Source organism: Osmerus eperlanus, chromosome 20 (genome assembly GCF_963692335.1).
Source record: "Osmerus eperlanus chromosome 20, fOsmEpe2.1, whole genome shotgun sequence".
Lineage (NCBI taxonomy): Eukaryota > Metazoa > Chordata > Actinopteri > Osmeriformes > Osmeridae > Osmerus > Osmerus eperlanus.
The window spans coordinates 8,960,808-8,979,890 of record NC_085037.1 but is presented as its reverse complement, the minus strand read 5'-3'; the positions used below and the strand labels follow the sequence as shown (position 1 = coordinate 8,979,890).

The window sequence follows — 19,083 nt, the reverse complement described above, 5'->3', positions numbered from 1 at the left end:
AATTGAGCGTGTGTGAGGTCATTAATCAAACCAAGTTAGGGGAAGGAATTCACTGATGTGCTGGATTCAGTATTGCTTACTGTATTTTACTTTTTTTGGCATAGAACAGGACCAGATGCCTCTTGTGCAATCCCTAATAGTCTCTTCAGTCTGGATTCAGTTTGTACAGGGATATGGGTTTTGAATTAAGATGTTCATACATGCTGTGCTGCTTACCCTTTTAGCTGAAGCGCTCCCATTCACTGGGGAGGGTGACATAGTGCTGGGAGGTGTCGGAGCAGGTGGTGGAGGTGTAGGGGCTGCAGGAGTGGCGGCGAGGGAAGAGGATGGCGGGGCGGGTCTGCTCATGCAGGGACTCTGCTCCCTGTCCCGTCCATGAGGAGGGCTCGGAGTTTGGTGGCTCCCGTCTCCGGTCCCTCCTCCACGGGCCCCGCCTCCGCGGCCGCCCCCCTCGCCCCGCTGTGCCTGACGGTGGCTCTGAAGGCCGGACGACACACATAGTTCTCCAAGATCTTGGGCGGCTTCTTCATGCGCTTGGCCTGCAGGCCGATCTTAAGCTTGACATTGCCCTCGGAGAAGCTGGTCTCCTTGACGGAGAACTGGGGAGACTGCTGCTGGTCCGTCGAGGCTCCTCCTCCAGCCCCACACTCGGTCTGGGAGCCCTCTCTCTCCTTCTCCTCTTCTTTTTCTCCTCTTCCTCGTCTTTCTTTCCACCCCCTCCTTCCTTCTCTCGCTCCCCTGGTGGGGCTGTGTTGGCGAGGGGGGGTGGAGTCGCAGGTCCCCCCTGAATCCTCTGATCCATCAGAGATTGAGGGGGTGAGGGGTGACTAGGGAGGGATGTTTTGGATACCAGGTACAGTTTTTAGGGAAAGCAGTGTCCCAGAAGGAGATGGGATAGGGGCAAAGGGGAAGAGGGGAGGGGGGGATAACGGTGAAAGGGAAAAGTAATCCTTGTTTGATGGTGGCGTTCTTTCCTTCCTGTCTATCCAGCCCTCTCTCTCCTTCCTTCAACTGGGGAGAAAAAAAGATGGGTGCAGGGAAGGGAAGAGATAAAAACATTTAAAAAATTAGTCAACTGTCACCAGAACAGGAAACCGTAACCATCAACAATGCCTTTTCAACTACTTTCACCGCAGAGTAGGACAAGCCTTTCATATTCTCCCATAGCCTAGCTAATGATGGCTGAGGAGACACAGAGGTGAAACATGTTTTATCATCTGTTTGCTTAGAAACTGTCCTTCAACATAGGTGACTTTTTACGACGGAGACATCCGTCCTCACAAGCTCTAACAATCTGTGACCTATTTACACAGCTGGCTGTCTACCTGGGGACAGGATGGAGTTGTAGTCATGAGTCTCAAGTACCCAATTAGACCAACTCACCTAAGAACTACAACCCCCAACCGTCCAGGGTCTCAGAGCTCAACACCCAACCCCGAACCTCAGCAGGTGCTTTACGATAAACTGCTTAATGAACCACCCCCCAAAAGACTTCTTCATTAGTAAAAGTGAAAACGCAGCACGTTTAGTGCGGCAAAAGTTCCTCATTGTGTTCTAGGACCGAATGAAAGAGAATGGTTCGCTCCCTTCAGCCAATAAGAGTGATTTAATGCGGGTTTGCCCCAAGCAGGTGCTTTCGCAGGGTGAAGTCATTTGGAGGCAATTCAGAACTGTGACCTCAGCACATTGGGTCCTCTGGGAGACAGAGGATCCGGCCGCCTTCCCCGGCCCGCAGCAGCAGCCAATGAGCGCCCGTGAGAGAAAGCATGCGGACAGCCTCTAAAGCACTAAAGGACTCACTTAGTCGAGAGCGTGCCTCAGAGAAAGTCATGTAAGTCCTCATAAATAAATAGCAGTCAGCGAGTCAGCTCTACTACTCTACAGAAGGTCACGATGCTATTTACTAAGGATTATTGTTTCACAAGAATGGCAGCAGAAGGTGTTTTCTGGGGAATCTCTGTAGTTTGCTTTCTGAGGTCCAGGATTTGGAGTCTGGCCTGTGTTTTACCCACACCCACATCTCAGTGTTTACTTCAATTATTCACTCCATTTCGCCTCAGACTCTACCAGACTCCCCCCCCACTTCCACATACCACACTCAGATCACACCTCCCTCTTTTCTCCAACCCTCCAATCACTCTGCCCTTTCCCCTCACTACCTTTTTTTTTCCCCCTCTCTATTATTTTCCTCTTCTTATTCACCCACTTGGGAGGCAACTATGAACTAACAACAAAAGCAAAGTTGCCGTCTTTCTACTAATGGAAAACACATTTCATCCCCACCTTCCCTCTATTTTCTCTCCTCCCTCAATGTCCTCCTCTCACTTGGTGACAATCACTCTCTTGTATCTTACTTGTGGCTTCAAGTGTTACTACATGAATAATAATTTTTGTGCTTCATCTAATTGGACAGAAACTCATGCCAAAAATATGCTTCTGTGTTAGCAAGCTATAGATGTAAATGGCTATTGATATGAAACTGGAGTCACGCCAGACAGGGAGTCAAAACATGTCCCTTTGAGTACAGTTCTATCTTCAAAACATTAATGACTCCTTCATCTGGTATGTGAATGTCCTGACATTTTTCTCTCTTTAGTTATCTAACCACACAACATCCCAGAAGACTTCCTAAAGTTTGTGTCCAAGCTTTCTCTACTAAGGATAAGTGTGCCTGATAAAGGTACAGACAGTTAATCTTGACAGATTCGCAGATAAGTAACACAAAATTATAAATAATGCATAATCGTAATACAATAGCTATTCAGATTATCTGGGACATCCTGACAGAATGACATCAAGGAATGGAATATGGTGAAACAGTAACATAGTAAACAACTTCATGTGCCCCCCTCCCCTTTCTCCCCTCCCCTCATTTTCCCTCCTCACTTTGCACACGCTGTTCATAACTGCTGATTTCCCTTCGGCCAGTGGAGTGGTAGGTTACTGAAACCATTCAGCATGCACAAAATACCTAAAGCCGTCCGCAAGCAGGCTAATCAATTGGTTGAACATCTTGTCTACCGCAAAGAAAACATAGCCTCACTCAATGTTATTGTATGTGGCCAGTCACAATAAAATCAGTAGATACCTTATACTTCTAGTAATGCATTGATCTCTACTCAGATTCAAAATAAACGCAATATTTGATTAGAGGAACGACTCAGCCCTAACAAGGAGCCCAGAAAACGCCAGACGTCATCATGGGAGGTAGCGCGTGCCCCCCACGCCTATCATCCAGTTGGGTGCACTTGTCAGTACTGTACTGGACCTACTGTACGTGTAGTGAACCATGCAGGATGTTCCATTCATCTTCAGTCATCGTGCTGACTAATATATGCACAATTCTTTTTTTTAAGTATATAGGTGCCACATACAGGCACAATTGTGAAGTAGCAAGACAGTTGTCTATTGTAATCTACATCTTGCTACATGCACCTTATCTGTTCCAAACGCAATACAAATCCATCAATACAGGACATGTCTCCTGTTAATTGTTGAGGCTTTGAGACATTGCATCGACAATTGCTGTTATCTAAAGAGCTATCAAAAGCGTGCCCTTCCGTTGACAAAGTGAAACTGAAAACATCAGCATGCAATGTATCAAGAATCAAACCCGTTAACTAAAAAATCACCTATTGTAAACGAGCAATGCTCTAATAATGGGTGCGGGGTAGACTAACCACCAAGATACATTGCAAAATGAATCACATGTGCACGCAGCTGTAGACTGTTATAATCTAGAATTTAAAACAAATGTTTTCACATTATTCATCCACTCACCTTAATCTGAGTCCAAAGACGGCGTTCACATTATTTGGCTCGAAATCCTCCCTTGGTGCGTATCAACATGGTGGCCACAGTATTTATGTTCCAACTGCTGATTTACCAAAACGCAGAGATGAGAGAAATGTGAAATACCATTCCGATTTGGCAATAGAATTTACATATAAAAAGGTAATCAATATTAGAACGTCTTAAAATCTACGCAAACATCATTCATTGGAAGTATTAGCGTATCGTGCTAATAACATGCTTGTTATCAAGGTAAGCTATGACCCCAAACCCTTCGTCCTGTCAGAGACAGAGGATAAATGTTGATTACGGGGGAAATCTACAAAGCTTGAGAGCCAAAACCTGAAAGTTGTCCTGTCTGGCGTTATGGCAGTAAATTCCTTTGAAATAGCCGGCAATAATACCAATTAAGTCGCGCAGCAAAAAAAAAATTAAGATTATGAAGTCACTTGAGAAGGAACGACGTTTATTTTGAAACAAGCTACCGTTCAACCAATGGCAATAGCTATAGCCGAGCTGTGCAAGCTAGAGCTACATTGTATCAATGGCACTAGCTGGCTAGCGATCATGATTTAGGCAAGCTTGCTGAGGATAACTTAGCCAGCAAGCTAGCTAGATTTGTGGCAACGTGGCTGCAAAGTGTAGCTACACAACACATTTAACTATGTTATATAAACTGGTAGACTCAATGTTTGTAGGGATATACATCATGAAGCAGTCACATCACGGGGTGACTACAGAACCTATCCCGTCATATTCTAGTAGCTAACGACTCGTGCAAGCATTCTGCCAGAACTATGACGGCTAACGATGCAATATTGTTTTGCCCGCCTGCGAGTCAATTAATTCAGCCTATAGACGAGAGACTATATTGCAATATCTCAATAATAAATTGTACAACATCGAATAAAAGAAGATATAGATAAAATAATAGATGCAGCGCTCTCTACGTTATAAAAAACACGAACTGTCAACAAAATGGCGGCTGCGTTGAATCAACAGAGACCCGAAATGGATCTCCCTATATTTCTTCTTCCCCGCCCTGTTCTTTTTTTCCTCACAGTAATTGGTATCCGTGATATCTCCAGGCACAATCGGACTCCGTTCCGAGACAATGTTAGCTGAGCCGAGACGTGTCGGAATGAGCCTCACTCATTAATCGGGCCTCCATGTCTGCTCAGCCCGTATCGTTCCTGTCAGTACAACACGGGCATTCTCAGTCTCAGAGGGAGGGAGGGGAGTGAAGGAGACGGGCAGAGGAGGGGGAGGAGGACGAATTGAGGGGAAGGGAGGAGGTCAGATGTCGTACGCCACGACTGTCCACTTTCACTCATAGCACGTATATACCCAGATACCTAGCCTATTATGAATTTTCTTTCTACGCACGAGTGCTGAAAAAAAAATAGGATTAAACTAGTATAGAGATTCGTCTCGAAAAATGTACTACTCATTCACGTCAAATGGTCTATATTTAATAGTCTGTAATGCATAATTAATGGACAAACTTTGCATGGGGTAGGCCCTAACAGGTGTCTGTATTAGCCTTTAGTTTAGCCACAGTCAAATATAACAAATACTAGTGTTAGACCAAGAAAGGGGAATTGAAAGTTAGTTTAATCATTCTCAGTATCCTTCCATCCAGTTTTTCCCTGCTCACTTCAGCTCTGCAGTATCAGGTGCCTGAGATACCTTCATATGACCCGAAACATGTTTCATTCTAGTCAAGGAAAAAGAGGAGGAGCAGAAATGTATACTTTAATAGCAGATTCCAATTAAGAGACAACATTCATTGTTATATGAGTAGGCCGGCCTGTATGAGATCAGAAGGGAAGCCAAAAAGTCCAGGAGCAGAATAAAGGGAAAAGAACCTTGGTACAAAACAAGGTTTTTTGCCAATCGTTAATACAAATTATTTGTATGTCCTCATATTTTGCCATTTCCTAAAGGGTGTGAGTACCAGATTCATGAGGGCTAGATTCTTTAGGAACTCAAGTTATGAGGCAGTGGGAGAATACCAATCCAAATCTTATCAGTGAGCCCGCATCTGAGTTTATTTGTCCATATATTGACTATACTACTATCAGAATAATTGCTGTTTGATTCACTTCAACCAAAAGAAAAAGTACGGGTCCTGGATGTACTCAGGGAGGTGGTAAATAAACTGAAATTGGTTATTTTAATTGGAAGTCAGAAAAGGGGTGGAGGGAAGGTGTGTTCACAACTAGTCTCTCAAATGGCTTGTCTCTCTTCCTGTGGTTCTGCTCTGATGGAGAGAGCCTCAGGGGGTTCTGACGTGGGTTTTGCGCTGTTGTCAACACCGTCAAGACTTTTCCGACACACCGGACAGGTATCATGCTGTGGGTGAAATACACATCAACAGTGAATGACTTTTAATTAAGAACACCTGCACTTTTGATACACCACAAAACTGTAATCAACCTCTGCACCACTAAGTGATGACTCATTCACTTACCCCCTTGTGTAACTTATTAAATACAGACGTATTTAATAGAACACAGTGATTTTCAAGTGCCCACTAACCCCTAACTCTCAATGTCCTTCTTACCAGTTCCAGCCATGGCACAATACAATCACTGTGAAAATAATGGAGGCAGGGTAGTTGTCTGACAGACTCTTCCACAGAGAACTCTTCCCTACACACCGGACACTCCAATCTGCAGTCTGAGCAACCAAGGAACCAGAAAGTTAGTGAGGGTAGTATGTGTTTGGTGCCTATGTCCAATCAACATTGAGTGCAACAAGTTTGGCTGATGCAATAATAGGATTGGTAGAGTTGGTGTCTATTGTGGATTCTGTACATGGTACAACACATATACTTATTTATAACCATGTTCTTACAGTTGTTGTCTGATGAATACATTTATTTTAATATAGGATGGGTTGTTTTCATACAGTATGAAGTCGCTGTTGGTAACAAACCTGTCTGTTCTCGAGAGATGCTGACTGTTGGAAGGGATGAGATCATCTCTTTCTCTGCAGGGGGGGGACCTGTGCTCTCAAACTGACCTAACAACTGGAGGAGCGGACAGAGAGACAAAGAGATGGAAGGAGAGAGAGAGAGCATAAGGAAGAAAGGGGGGGGGGGGGGGCAGACGGAAGAAATAGGACAAAAGAGAAAGACGGAAAGAGAGAAAGAGAGAGTTTATGAGACTCATTGTGTTGCCATGAGGCCTGGGCATTGTGAGTGGTGACATCACTGACCTCTGTGATAACAGCATCTAGACCCCCCTGACCCCAGGCATAGTCCCCTGGGTTGGAGTGCAACATACTAGTTCTAAGGTAAAAAAAAAACAACAGAAAGAGAGAGGAAGTCAGACAGATGACACAACATTTCAAATAAAATGATTATTTAAAAAGGGCTACTGATGAGAAAATTGTTGGTTGTTTACAGTGAGGCTGATGCGGTGCCTGGATTCCCATTGTTGGAAAACAGACCGGCTAAGAACTGCTGCACAATCCTACAGAGAAACACACAAAGTTGAAAGACCATTACCATCAAATGCAAGTCTAATTTTTTACTTTTTTGATTATGTAACAACACTCCTGATATGATTATGTAACAGATCAATGATTCCTTCAATACACGCTTTGGAGTTGAGCTGAGGGAGAATAGCCCATCACAAACAGGCATGAGAGAATGATCAATAAGGTAGTCTCGTTTATAGGCTTGCAGGGAAACTTGCACGAAAAAGCATTCAAATTAGAGTATTTAATTGAATTCAATGTATTTCCCACACATATATCTCCCATTGTCACCCACCCCTCCACAGCTGGTGTTGGGTCAGGCCTGGATGGTCTCCTCTCTTGACCAGGGGGAGAAGAGGGAGGCTCTGGTGCTATGGTCTCACTGCCTCTAAAGAGGACTCCTGGGATTCTGCCCTCCAGGCCTTCCCCTACCAAGTTAGAGGCGGTGGACCCAGGGACAGGGCTGGGGCTGGGTTCCACGTCAGAGTCAGAGCCAGAGCCAGGGGGCTCTGACAAGAGGGCAGAGCGTTCCATGAACAGCAGCTGCCACAACTTTGGATAGAGAACAGACCAATTAGTAAAGATACATTAGAGAATATAATATAATATAAGACGACACACCTCTGAGAAGAGCGTGCCTGCATCTTCACTGGGGTCTGCATTGCTGTTCTCCAGGAGACTGAAAAGGCAAAATGGTTTATGGTTCAGTTACAACAATGTAGCAATTGAGATAGGAAAACTGCAAATGTGAGATTTGCATGATTAAACTGCAGTTAAGTGAAATTTAACCTGAAGTCTTCTGTCACCTCCTCAATAAAGCCTGAATCACACCTTGGGCAAACATATTCCTGTTAAAAGAATAAAATAATCTTTACATCAGAACATGCAGCAAGCAATGGTAGTGCATCCAGCAAAGATCTGCTTGATATTATTTTGACAATACTTGTCAAGGTGGGGGAAAAAAGTGTCAGCTGTTTTCAGAACGCCCTGGTGCGTCTGGTGTGCCGAGAAGTGACACCCTTCCCCTTCTGTTGCTCACATGCAGTTGACAGTTGCCTAATGCATACTAGTTGGCGACACAGTTGCCAACAGTAGTGCTTCTAAATATGGCAACAACGCAAAGGCGAAACTTGAATTACCAGACTTGTCGAAAATTAAATATCTCGATGCACTCCCCGTGCAGACACAACATAAGTGTGAAACAGCTGTATCACGTAATTATACAAGTGTTTTTTTATTTAAAACATGTATTACTACACTTCAGATGTGTTCAGGAGGCGGTGACTACTTCTAGTCTATGAATGGCCACATTGATTCGGCAATATGCCATCCACGATTGTAGTCTACTGGTGCGCGCGGTGGGGACTAGTTGTGCAAACTCACCGGGAGTTTTGGGTTGATTTCACCTTTACAGCAGTGGCAGAAAAAGCGGTGTTCTGGTGTCGCCGCAGCCTCCGCCATCTTCACCGTGTGTAACGCTGTGTCACTGACGTCGCTATCGGAGCTTACAGAAGAAGGCGTAGAGCTTCTCAAAAGGGTCAATTCAGTCCACTTTCACTTTACCACTACTAATCGTAGATCAGTCCAGTGTAATGTTGTTATTTCGGAAGCATTTGTGTAGTTCATTCACCTTTCATACAGAAGTAGTTGAATCTAATATTTAACGAGTCTTGTGAAAATCGTCAGTTTCTCATCAACACACAGCTAAACTTCAACCAGTTTAAGTAGCCTGATAACAACACAAAAAAAGTTTAGGCTAATGTAAATTAAACAGATTAGTAGACAGGAGACAGCATGTTGGATTCAGTAGGCTATGCAAACAATATAGAGAAAGAAAATGTATGTTTCGTGTGAGATAATAGTTGTAGTTTACCTAGATATACATTTGGCCTATATCTTTGTATGATATTGACCACAGACAACACAAAACCTTTCAGCATAACAATTTATTTTTATTTAAACCAATACATGTAAACAGACAGCACCAACAACAGTATCTGTGAAAGGTCACAACCAAAATATCTGCCATCATTTCCAGTTATGATATTGGCAAATGTAGTGTAAATAGGCATTACATATGTGGAATATCAAAACAACTTGAGTTAGAGTTCACATAAGCAACACAAGAGCATGGGCCACAGACAAATGAACCATTCAGCTGTTATTAAAATGTTAATAGCGTCACTTCAGTTTATTCTTGGCCAAGCCATTCACTACACCCAGACCAGCCCAGCCGTATTCTTTAAGATATTATTACAAACTCTCTATCCCCACAAACCACATTTGTCAAGCCCATCACAGTTTGCAACCCAGGGCACTTAAATAAAAAGGAAAATAAATGTACTGCCTCCTCACGTTTGTCACAGACATTTTCAGCCAGTTCTTTCTACCCTTCCTTTGTCTCATATCCTAAACATGTACTTCCATCATCAGGCCTTGAATGTCTCTATATGGCACACATGTCTCCGAGTCCTCCCCGCTTTTACTGGCCTAACCAAACAGTTTGACACCTGCCCTGCCCTGCTCCCACCCTCTTCCCCTATCTACCGACCGCCAGAGAAGGCCCCTTGGGCGACACCGGTAGTGGCACTGGCAGCAGCCTGGCGCACTGTTTGGTTGGACATAACTCCAGTGGCAAACTCAGCCTGAGCCTTCTGAAAGCTGGCACCGGTCTGCCTGTACATTGAGTGGATCTGGGAGGGCAGAAGGAGAGAGCGTAAGAGAGAGGAATTGATACTTGATGCACACACTAATACAGAAACTAATTATAATCTCCCTGTCTGTCTGAAACTGAAATGGACCTAGCCAAACAAGTGGTCACACTTAATCCCTAAAGTTACTTACCGGTGATACTTACTGTGATGTAATTACCATGGTGACAACATTAAATATGGCCCATTTAATTACCCAGTGATATATTTATTATATTAATTCTATTTTTCTACAGTCTCTTATCCTCTTAGTAGATACATTTTTCATTACCGTACCTTCTTAAGCATGACTACTCCCATGGCGGTCTGGGCAGTGAAGAGGACAGCACTGAGCATCATGATCACTCCAACAGGCACACTTGTCTTCAGAGCAGCCAGACTCACAATCCACCCACTGGGAGAGTGAGAGAAAGGAAGAGAGGGTGAAAAATAGAAGATTAGAGGGAAAACCAAGATGAGAGATGGAGGAGGTCAAAGTTGGAGAAATGTAGTGGACAAATAGCATCAAGGTTTCATGTTTATGTGCTTGGTCCCTCATAATAGTTTTTCACCCGTACCTGAAACCCCAACCGGGAATTCCAATGGTCATGATGACATAGATGACAACTTGCACAAAGAATACGAAGAAAAATGCAAAAAAGTTGAAGGAGCTGTCAGTCCTGTGAAGAAAAGAGAAGATTTTGGGGGAAAGTGAAATGCAACAGGTGTAAAATATCCACAGACTATCTAAGTATGTGGTACCAGTCTCGTGATACCAGTCTCAAACGACCAACCCTGTTTGGAAATGTGCTCTGTTACTTACCTAAAGGCTTTGTACACAGGCCTGTACCAACAGACAAAAGAGCAGGGGGTAGAAAGAAGGACCCAGAGGATGGACAGGCCCAGCCCGACCCCATTTGCAGGGTCCACACAAAACATAGCCAGGCAGGAGATTAAGTTAAAAAACAGTGTACAGGCTGTGACTGGGAGAGGGACAGAGAGAGGGAGAGAGAATTAGAGGCAAAGACACAAGTTGGAGATTTTACAGGAAGAGGGGAGTGAGAGAGATGAACAATTAAATAAATATAATTCAAGAAAGAGAAAGATGGACAAGACAGGCGGATTAGATCAGTTTGGATACTACAATCAAAAAGAATAATCCAAATCGTCCTTAATTATCCTTATTGTCATATAGCCTACTGTGAAAGTGTTAACTCGATAACTGTTAGCTCCATAGTCATCCAGTTGACCTATCATGACGGCATTAAGATGATCTGGTGACAGTGAGATTACGGTGCCAACAACAGAGGCATCAGAAGACTCACACATCCAGTAGTAGTACATGATAGTAACAGTGCGCTGAAAGTTCTGGCTGATGTCCAGATCGATGTCCTGGTAGAAGCATGGTCCCACAGGGCAGAACGATGGCAGGGGAGGCCAGTTATTTTGACGGGCTGAGAGAGGGGAGAGAGAAAGCATAAATACATAATCAAGATTTTCACCACCCCTGCCCCCATCTCCTATCGGTTGATGCTACTATCATTTATTCTCTTCAAACAGATATTTCTTCTGCCCATCGCTACACTGACTATCCTCTTTCTTTTCCTTCTCTCTCCGTCTTGCATCTATCCCTCCATCTCCTTTTCTTACTGGCTCCGGGGCCGAGGGCATGCGAGTCCAGCTCCCTCTCTCTCCTCTCTAGATCTTTGGCCTTCCTCTCCAGCTCCTCCTGCTTCCGTAGAAGCTCCGCTGTGGTGGCTTTCACTGCCGTCTGCTGCAGAAATAAAAAAATAGTGAGAAGGACACAGAAAAAAATAAAAATAAATAAGAAACAGCGGGAAGAGGAAGAAATAAGCATAACCTTAACGGAAAGGTGGTAGAATGCCTGTACATCCTTTTATGATTACGTATGCACAGCATAGATACCTGGGAGTTGTAGGAGCCGTAGTTTCTGGGTTCTGTGGGCGTGGTCCTGCTCGGTGGAGTCTGAGCAGGAACTGGCTGGGCGGACGGAGATGTGGCCTCATACGGTGGCGGTGGCTGGATAGGAAAACCATTAGAAATTCTGATCATGAATATACAGGAACAAGATTAGATGTCGTTCTATGTGGACGTTACAGGTATCTCTTTAATGGGAAGGTTGGATGTTAACATGCCATCATGTCCATTCGCTTGGAATGTAACAACATTCCTACAACATGCCAACATATCTTCAGTTATGAGGAAATGTCTAGAACTTCTTCCCCTAATAAAAAGTCATTTTCTGGAGTATGCATACAAACATATGCCTGCACACAAACGTCCATAAAAAACACACACACAGCCTTACCCCAGTTTTATTGTCGAATGGGTTGTAAAGATCCAGTGTGGCATACTCTGTATTGCTGCTGTGTTGGGTCACTGCAGGATCCTGGGACAAAAAAAACATGCATTAAATATGAAGTTAATGTCTCATTCAAACTCTTGAATCTGATCACAGATTAGAACAGGGAGTGAGCGACATCACATGATCAACCACACGTCTGCTGTTAGGCAGGGCTTGCAAAACATATTCTCCTATATTTAAAGAGGAATAAGATAAAACATCAATATAAAACATCATTTATTTTTGTCACCTGAAATGGATTGGCGTCGTCACTAGGCTCCGGAAAACTTGTATATTTTGACATTATTGACTATTGCTGTTTTTATTGACCCTCAAGTCAAAGGCAGTTAACGTAATCTTATTGTTATTAAGGTAAATGTATAAGAATTTTCTCCACTCAGACAAACCCCATGTCGGAATTTGTCATTGTTACGGTGAACAATACTTGCGTATCTGACACAAACAGCAAACCAATTTTGACAGCTGGTTATTTGTTGCTGAAACGTTTCCACAATCTCTCGATTTAGTTAAAACAAAATCCTCATTGTTGATTTGATTGACCAGTTTTTCTTCAGCCTTCATGTAGTTTAGTTTTCATCGATCGTGTTTCCTTTCATATCGTTTTTTACAGCTGCAACGGTTTTCATCTCGGCTAGCACAAACAACTGTGAAATGAGAAATCCAGGAAGTAATGTCATGTGACAGTTGCGACAGAGAGATGGAAGCCAACCTGGTCTGTCAAAAACACCCATTCAAAAGGAACAGTTTTTAATAATCTTGTTGAGATTGTAATGATATTTAAAACAGATTAATGATGACATTAATGATAGTCCAAAAATATTTTTTTACAAGGGTTATACGAATCCACCTATTCACTGGTAGTCAGCACTGTGTACTGCATGTAAGATGCATTAAAACGTATTACAATTGTATTTTGTCATAATAAAGCAATAATACATTTTAGGGTTGCGGTCAAGAGCGGAGTGATATTCAACCTACTTTATCGCTGCGTCATCAACAAGCAAAACGATAGGGGGCGTTTCTTTGAGCGTACTGCGAGTCTTTGCTAGCACTGATTTACATGATAGCGATAGCTAGCTAGCTTCATGCCAGGAACGACTGCAAAGAAATTGCTAGCCTCTGACAACATCGATAGCAGGTAAGGCCGGTAGCACCTGGCTTATGGAATTGTTGTTCATATGTTTAGGCCGAACTAGATGTTTTTCAAATCAATTGCTTTTTGTATACGACACTTTTGAGGCCTAGTTTTTGAGATTTTAGGCCAGGGTGGGTGACTATGTATACGTTAGCTCTAGCTAGCCATGTCGTCGACTCAATTAAGTTTTTTTTAGCTTTGCTTTGTTTACGTTATAGCTAGCTACTGCTAGCTAATATTTGGGGGCGATCTAATCAACAAGTTTGGCTGAGAGGGATCGCTCCCTCTACTAGCTATAAATATAATTTATTATGATGATTAATTTAAGTTGGCTAGTTAATTACTGTACAGTATCTAGTAACTAATGCTAGGTACTAAGTCTATTGGCTAGTAGTAGTACTAGAATAGCAGAACTATCTACTGTGTTGCTAGTCAGCTAACACCATAACAACACTGTTTTCAAGGTAAAGTAGCTACTTAAGTAGTCTTTTCAAGCTAGCTAGCTTGCTAACATAGATAACCTAATGTATTTGTAAAACAACGATCTATTTGGCTGGTAGTTAGCTGTGTCAATAAGATGTTCTTACATTTACCATTATTGTGCGGTTCATTTGGAAATCTTTTACGGAATACTGTTGATTACGAACTGTTAATCTTTTAGGCGTTTGTCTATTTTGAATGTTAGAGGTAATCCTTTATATCCACCATGCAATTTTTTGGTTGATACGATAGCATACTTTCTAGTCGTATAATGTCCGGGCGAATTTAATGCAATTTCCCCATACATCCATCCTTTGGCACAGTGGTCCATAACAATAGTGAGTCATTTTACCTAACCAGACAGCTAAATTGTTTTTGCCTTTTGACAGGTGTGCGTGACTATGGGAAAGTCCTTCTCCCACCTGCCCAAGCAGACATGCCACGACGAGTGTCAGGACAGTCTGACAAACCACCAGGACTACAATGGCATGGGTGATGATGGAAAAGGTGGGGATGTGTCCCAGTTCCCCTACGTGGAATTTACTGGCCGTGACAGTGTCACATGCCCCACCTGCCAGGGCACAGGGAGAATCCCCAGAGGTGAGCAGGAATGAGAGACTTGCCTACTTTAGCAGGGTTTAGTTGAAACATAACAAATGGCGATTGGCACTGGAAAGCTGCCAGAGATGGCGTAATGGGTTTAATTCTTTGCTGATTCAGACTTCCCTTTTTAACTCTGCCATGTGTGGCAGGGATTCATGTGATTAGTTGTTATCAACTTACAAGGGGTTGGAGGCAGTAAATAAGTGAGTCATCGAGTTATACAGTATGAGTTACTCATCAATGTCACAGGGTATGCCTTTGTGCCAGCTTTTAAACACAGTCACTGGATTCTCTCCTGATAAATGTTTTCACGTCTGTAGGTCAAGAAAATCAGTTGGTGGCTTTGATTCCATACAGTGACCAGCGACTCAGACCCAGAAGAACGTAAGAGCAGAATTGTTGTTTTGGTGGTTGTTCTTGTGAATTTGTGACATTCCAGCTACTAACTCCCACCTTTCTTTGATTGTGTGCTTTTCAGAAAGCTGTATGTGACAGCTTCAGTGATTGTGTGTCTGCTGCTGTCCAGCCTCGCCGTCTTTTTCCTCTTCCCACGCAGCATTGATGTGTCCTACGTGGGGGTGAAGTCAGTCTTCGTTAGCTATGACCAGGACAAGCGTATCGTCTATCTCAATATTACAGTGAGTGAGCTCCCTCGCTCCCACACATTGCTTTGGTCTGAATTGACAATGCTGAAACTGGCAACTTTTGTTGTTGTTTTTTTGTTGAGGTCCACTAAACATGTATCATTTTATGGTACCTGCCTGCTTTCCAGAACACTTTAAACATCACCAATAACAATTACTACTCGGTGGAGGTGGCCAACATTGCAGCACAGGTGCAGTTCTCCAAAACGGTGATTGGGAAGGCACGCATCAGCAACATAACTGCCATCAGTCCCCTGGACATGAAGCAGGTATGATTTTGTCAAATTCAATGTAGACAATTTATTCACACATTTACAGTAAATACTGTATGTTTTCGTTTTTTTCTGAAAATCCTTTTTACACACGCAGATGGACTATATGGTTCCTACCATCATGGCAGACGAGATGAGTTACATGTAGTGAGTATTGCACAGCACATGTAACCTCCTCAAAAGGCTTTATTGGTGCCTCATTAAATTGGACTAAAATCCACAATTTCCCCCCCACAGTGAGTACTGCACCATGCAGTCCATCAAGGTGCACAACATTGTGGTCATGATGCAGTAAGTACTGTCTAATGTTCAATTATATACATTCTACATAGTCTCAGACTGTCCTTCAAATGTCTACCAAAACATATTTCTCTGCTGGAGTTATATTCAACAGAGATTTACATTTTAAAAGATAAAAAAAAAAAAACACAGCTGATCTTGTTCTGTGTGGGTCATGTCTTCACCTGCTCTTCCTCTGTCATTTCCAGGGTAACGATCACAGTCACATACTTTGGGCACACCGAGCAGGTTTCCCAGGAGATGTACCAGTATGTGGACTGTGGAGGGAACACTACCTCTACACATGGGCAGGCCAAGCCATCCAACGTCCTGCTTCCCTCGGAATAATATACACACATGTATAACACCCCCCCTCCCTCTCTCTACCCTTCTCCTAGGCCATGAGATGGGCTTAGTGGAGGCTAGCTGTAGATAGTTCACTGTGTTCAACACTTTCTCATACTCCTCTTCCTTCTCCACACAGCAAACACATTCCACTGTGTGTTTCATTTTCTATGCTTGTTGACTGGTGTTGAATGTAAATGGCCGATATTGTCACGCTTCAGCAGAGATTAACTGGAGGCTCTGACACGACTATCAAAAGAACCTGATTATTTCCGGAGGTACACCATATCAAAATGGCAGCATGAGATGAAAATATTTTTAGCACCCAACCATGATGCACTTTATGCATTTCTGACAGAGCACACTGGGTACTGCGTCTGTTATCGTATCACTAAAGAGTCGATGCAATTTCAAACACTGTAAATGTATATGGTATATATTCAGAGGGTGGCAACTCCTCATCCATGTGTGGGTGAAGAGAATCTTGAAAGTGTTCTCTCAATAAGATAGAGCTCACTATGATGGAGCAATAGTGTGTATAATGATGACATGTTTGCTTAGTATGTCTGCCCTCTTACTGCCCTCACAGCTTTAATCATTGTCATTATCTGTGATGCTGAAAGTTTTCCAGTAGGGGGTACTGTGTACATGGTTTCAGCTGTACAAAATGTTTACCTACCTTCCTATAGGGTGATCTCAGTGTTTGTGCTGTAATGATCATTTGAAAGGCAGAATTGCCAGCTAAATCGTAATTTCAAGGCATAAATGTACCTTTACTCTACTCCAGCTTTGAGTCAGAATGTGCTGAGGCGTCATTTGATGTTGGATCGTCTCTAACACTGTGGCTACTAAATTACCATGGCTACCACTGAGATACACATACATATACGCTTAAAAAAAAGACCAAGGGGCTTTGCGAGTTTTGATAAAGGACTGGTTGGCATTTCAGACCTTATTTGACAATTTGTGGAATTTCCTAGATTAGAACAAGAAATGAATTCTACCATACTTTGATTGATTAGATTGTATCTATTCCAGAGTATTTTTGAAACCTTACATTTTGAATATTTAACTATACTCATTCAAAGTACTACGAAAAGTACTTTAGAGGTTTTTTTTTTCAGTTAACATTTTAGAAAAGTAGAGTAAAATTATTAACAATTTTGTTGGTTCCTACAAGCACTTTAACCTGAATTTCTGTTTTAGATTGACTAAATCTGCTGTCCTGTGGAAGATTCATTTCTATAGTTACAGATCTGTTTATATTTGCTGTATGTGTATAACTTAACCTCTATTTATTTTAGCAGTCATTAAGTTTGTTTTGAAGAATACTATTCATAGATTGTCATTACGTTGGTCTCATAATATGTAATTGTGGGATCCCATAGTGTGGTATCAGTTTTTACCACATGAATAAACTTTTAAAGCACTTATGTGTAATGTGTCTTGGACTCTCACACTACCAGTCAAACAACCAAAAGGAGAAGCAGTCATAACACATGATTCATTGTGACATCAGCAGAGTTCTCAACAACACACTCTTCTGGTTTGCAAAAAAAACACCAATGACACTTATAGCCAGACGTGGCAAACCTTGTCCTTGTCAAATAAGATGTAAATAAATAAATATTCTTTTACCAGACAATCGTCCACGCAACATACAGGGAAGGATTTCAACCTGCAACCTCTTAATTTGCATTCTGATGATCTTAACACTTCAAATGCTCTGCATACCTACCACACATCATCTGATGAATTGGTCTAGATCAATATGTACAATTGCTCACTATCCTCATTCATAGAAAGTTGCCATAGAGATACTTTAAAGCAACAATTTGATTGTCATAAGTATCATTTATGACATCACAATCAGTACAAAGTATAAATAGCTGGATGTAGAACATTTTGGCATAGTATTTTATTTCCTTGGATGGCTTAAGGTCAGTTGTACATGGGTAATTATGAGCTTTCAGCCCTGTTTGGAAAGGGACCATCCCCTTACTTTGCATACAGAAAATGGTAAGTGAGCAATTCTGATATTGAGGTGAAATTTGCACACCACAAAGATCAGCATCCGCACTGTATGTAACGGACAGCTTTATCATTGTGTTATGCAGAGACAGCTGTATCGGTTGTACTGACCCATGACCCCCCCCCCCTCCCCCCAACTTTGCAGGGGAGTCAAACCAGGAGCCAGTCACTGTTTCTGACAATCCGGAGGTGGATGGTGTCCCGGATCCCACCCTGACCCTGGCTGCTTCTGTCCCACAAGATCTCCCTTGTTCACCACAAAAGAAGAAGAGGAAAAGGAGTGTGGTGAAGCATCCGAGTAGCCCCAACTTTATGGTGAAGTACAGAATATTGTTGGCAAAGATACAATTAGAGAAGGTGGCAGAAAGACAGCGGAGGAGAGCCCAGCGCAAGCGTCCAAGAGAAGCAATGAGAGAAGCTGAGGAGAGAACTGCAGGCACCGATGGCTTTCCAGATGCACGACCGACCGGACCTGAAGGAAGGCATGAGCAGTACGGCCCGACACCTTCCCACTTCCCCTCTGATGCAGACAGCCAAGCGCATCTGACCACGACCAACCCAATTGATGACCTGGAGTACATACTCTCCACACCAGTGGAGGGGGAAAGGGAGGAAGGGGCACGACTCCTGAGGCTATGGGACAGCTATGCCGATGCTCCGAGCTACCCCATCCTCTCAGAGATCCTCTACTATATGGCCTCAGAGGATGGACACTCATTTCCGTCCCCCACAGGCCCAGGCCCGTCCAAGGCCAGCCAGGACTCGCCTCAGACACCCCTCACCCTGTCAGACTGGGCTCTTCTCTCCAAAATGACCCCTCCTTCCACGTCCCTGACCTTGCACCCAGCAGACTGTTCCCCTCCACTACCTTCCTTTGGCCTGGATGATGGAGAGAATCTCAACGCTGTCTGTGATGGGGACGGCCCTGGGGACCGGTTTG

At 43.1% G+C, this 19,083-nt stretch overlaps 5 protein-coding genes across 7 annotated transcripts in view; 2 read left to right on the top strand and 3 right to left on the bottom strand.

Annotated features, from left to right (window-relative positions):
- ash1l (ash1 (absent, small, or homeotic)-like (Drosophila)) overlaps positions 1–5,006 on the bottom strand; it is a 23,404-nt gene extending 18,398 nt beyond the window's left edge. The window contains 5 exon segments of the mRNA XM_062486803.1: positions 217–456; positions 459–677; positions 680–1,011; positions 3,781–3,874; positions 4,854–5,006. Coding sequence (XP_062342787.1) covers positions 217–456; positions 459–677; positions 680–802 — 582 coding nt within the window. The 5' untranslated portion in view covers positions 803–1,011; positions 3,781–3,874; positions 4,854–5,006.
- scin (scinderin) overlaps positions 1–19,083 on the top strand; it is a 42,950-nt gene that overhangs the window by 15,387 nt on the left and 8,480 nt on the right. The gene's annotated exons all lie outside the window — the stretch shown is intronic.
- rnf115b (ring finger protein 115b) lies at positions 5,531–8,816 on the bottom strand. Of its 2 annotated transcripts, none has more exons than XM_062486808.1 (9): positions 8,662–8,816; positions 8,068–8,126; positions 7,900–7,957; positions 7,574–7,830; positions 7,203–7,271; positions 7,015–7,087; positions 6,733–6,826; positions 6,359–6,474; positions 5,531–6,147 (listed from the first exon to the last, which is right to left on the bottom strand). In XM_062486808.1, the coding sequence occupies exons 1-9, from the start codon at positions 8,737–8,739 to the stop codon at positions 6,022–6,024; spliced, it is 930 nt and encodes a 309-aa protein (XP_062342792.1). In that variant the 5' UTR covers positions 8,740–8,816; the 3' UTR covers positions 5,531–6,021. The 2 variants fall into 2 exon arrangements, with proteins under 2 accessions (XP_062342792.1, XP_062342793.1); XM_062486809.1 differs by having other exon boundaries at positions 8,085–8,126; positions 8,662–8,798.
- scamp3 (secretory carrier membrane protein 3) lies at positions 9,206–13,033 on the bottom strand. Of its 2 annotated transcripts, none has more exons than XM_062486807.1 (9): positions 12,584–13,033; positions 12,298–12,378; positions 11,895–12,008; positions 11,619–11,739; positions 11,294–11,422; positions 10,792–10,951; positions 10,547–10,648; positions 10,266–10,383; positions 9,206–9,971 (listed from the first exon to the last, which is right to left on the bottom strand). In XM_062486807.1, the coding sequence occupies exons 1-9, from the start codon at positions 12,635–12,637 to the stop codon at positions 9,822–9,824; spliced, it is 1,029 nt and encodes a 342-aa protein (XP_062342791.1). In that variant the 5' UTR covers positions 12,638–13,033; the 3' UTR covers positions 9,206–9,821. The 2 variants fall into 2 exon arrangements, with proteins under 2 accessions (XP_062342791.1, XP_062342790.1); XM_062486806.1 differs by having other exon boundaries at positions 11,619–11,742; positions 12,584–13,026.
- On the top strand, positions 13,350–17,542 carry tmem106bb (transmembrane protein 106Bb). The gene is made up of 8 exons (XM_062486810.1): positions 13,350–13,492; positions 14,359–14,569; positions 14,893–14,956; positions 15,051–15,210; positions 15,345–15,485; positions 15,586–15,635; positions 15,726–15,779; positions 15,977–17,542. Exons 2-8 carry the CDS (start codon positions 14,371–14,373, stop codon positions 16,113–16,115), a joined length of 807 nt encoding a protein of 268 aa, XP_062342794.1. The 5' UTR covers positions 13,350–13,492; positions 14,359–14,370; the 3' UTR covers positions 16,116–17,542.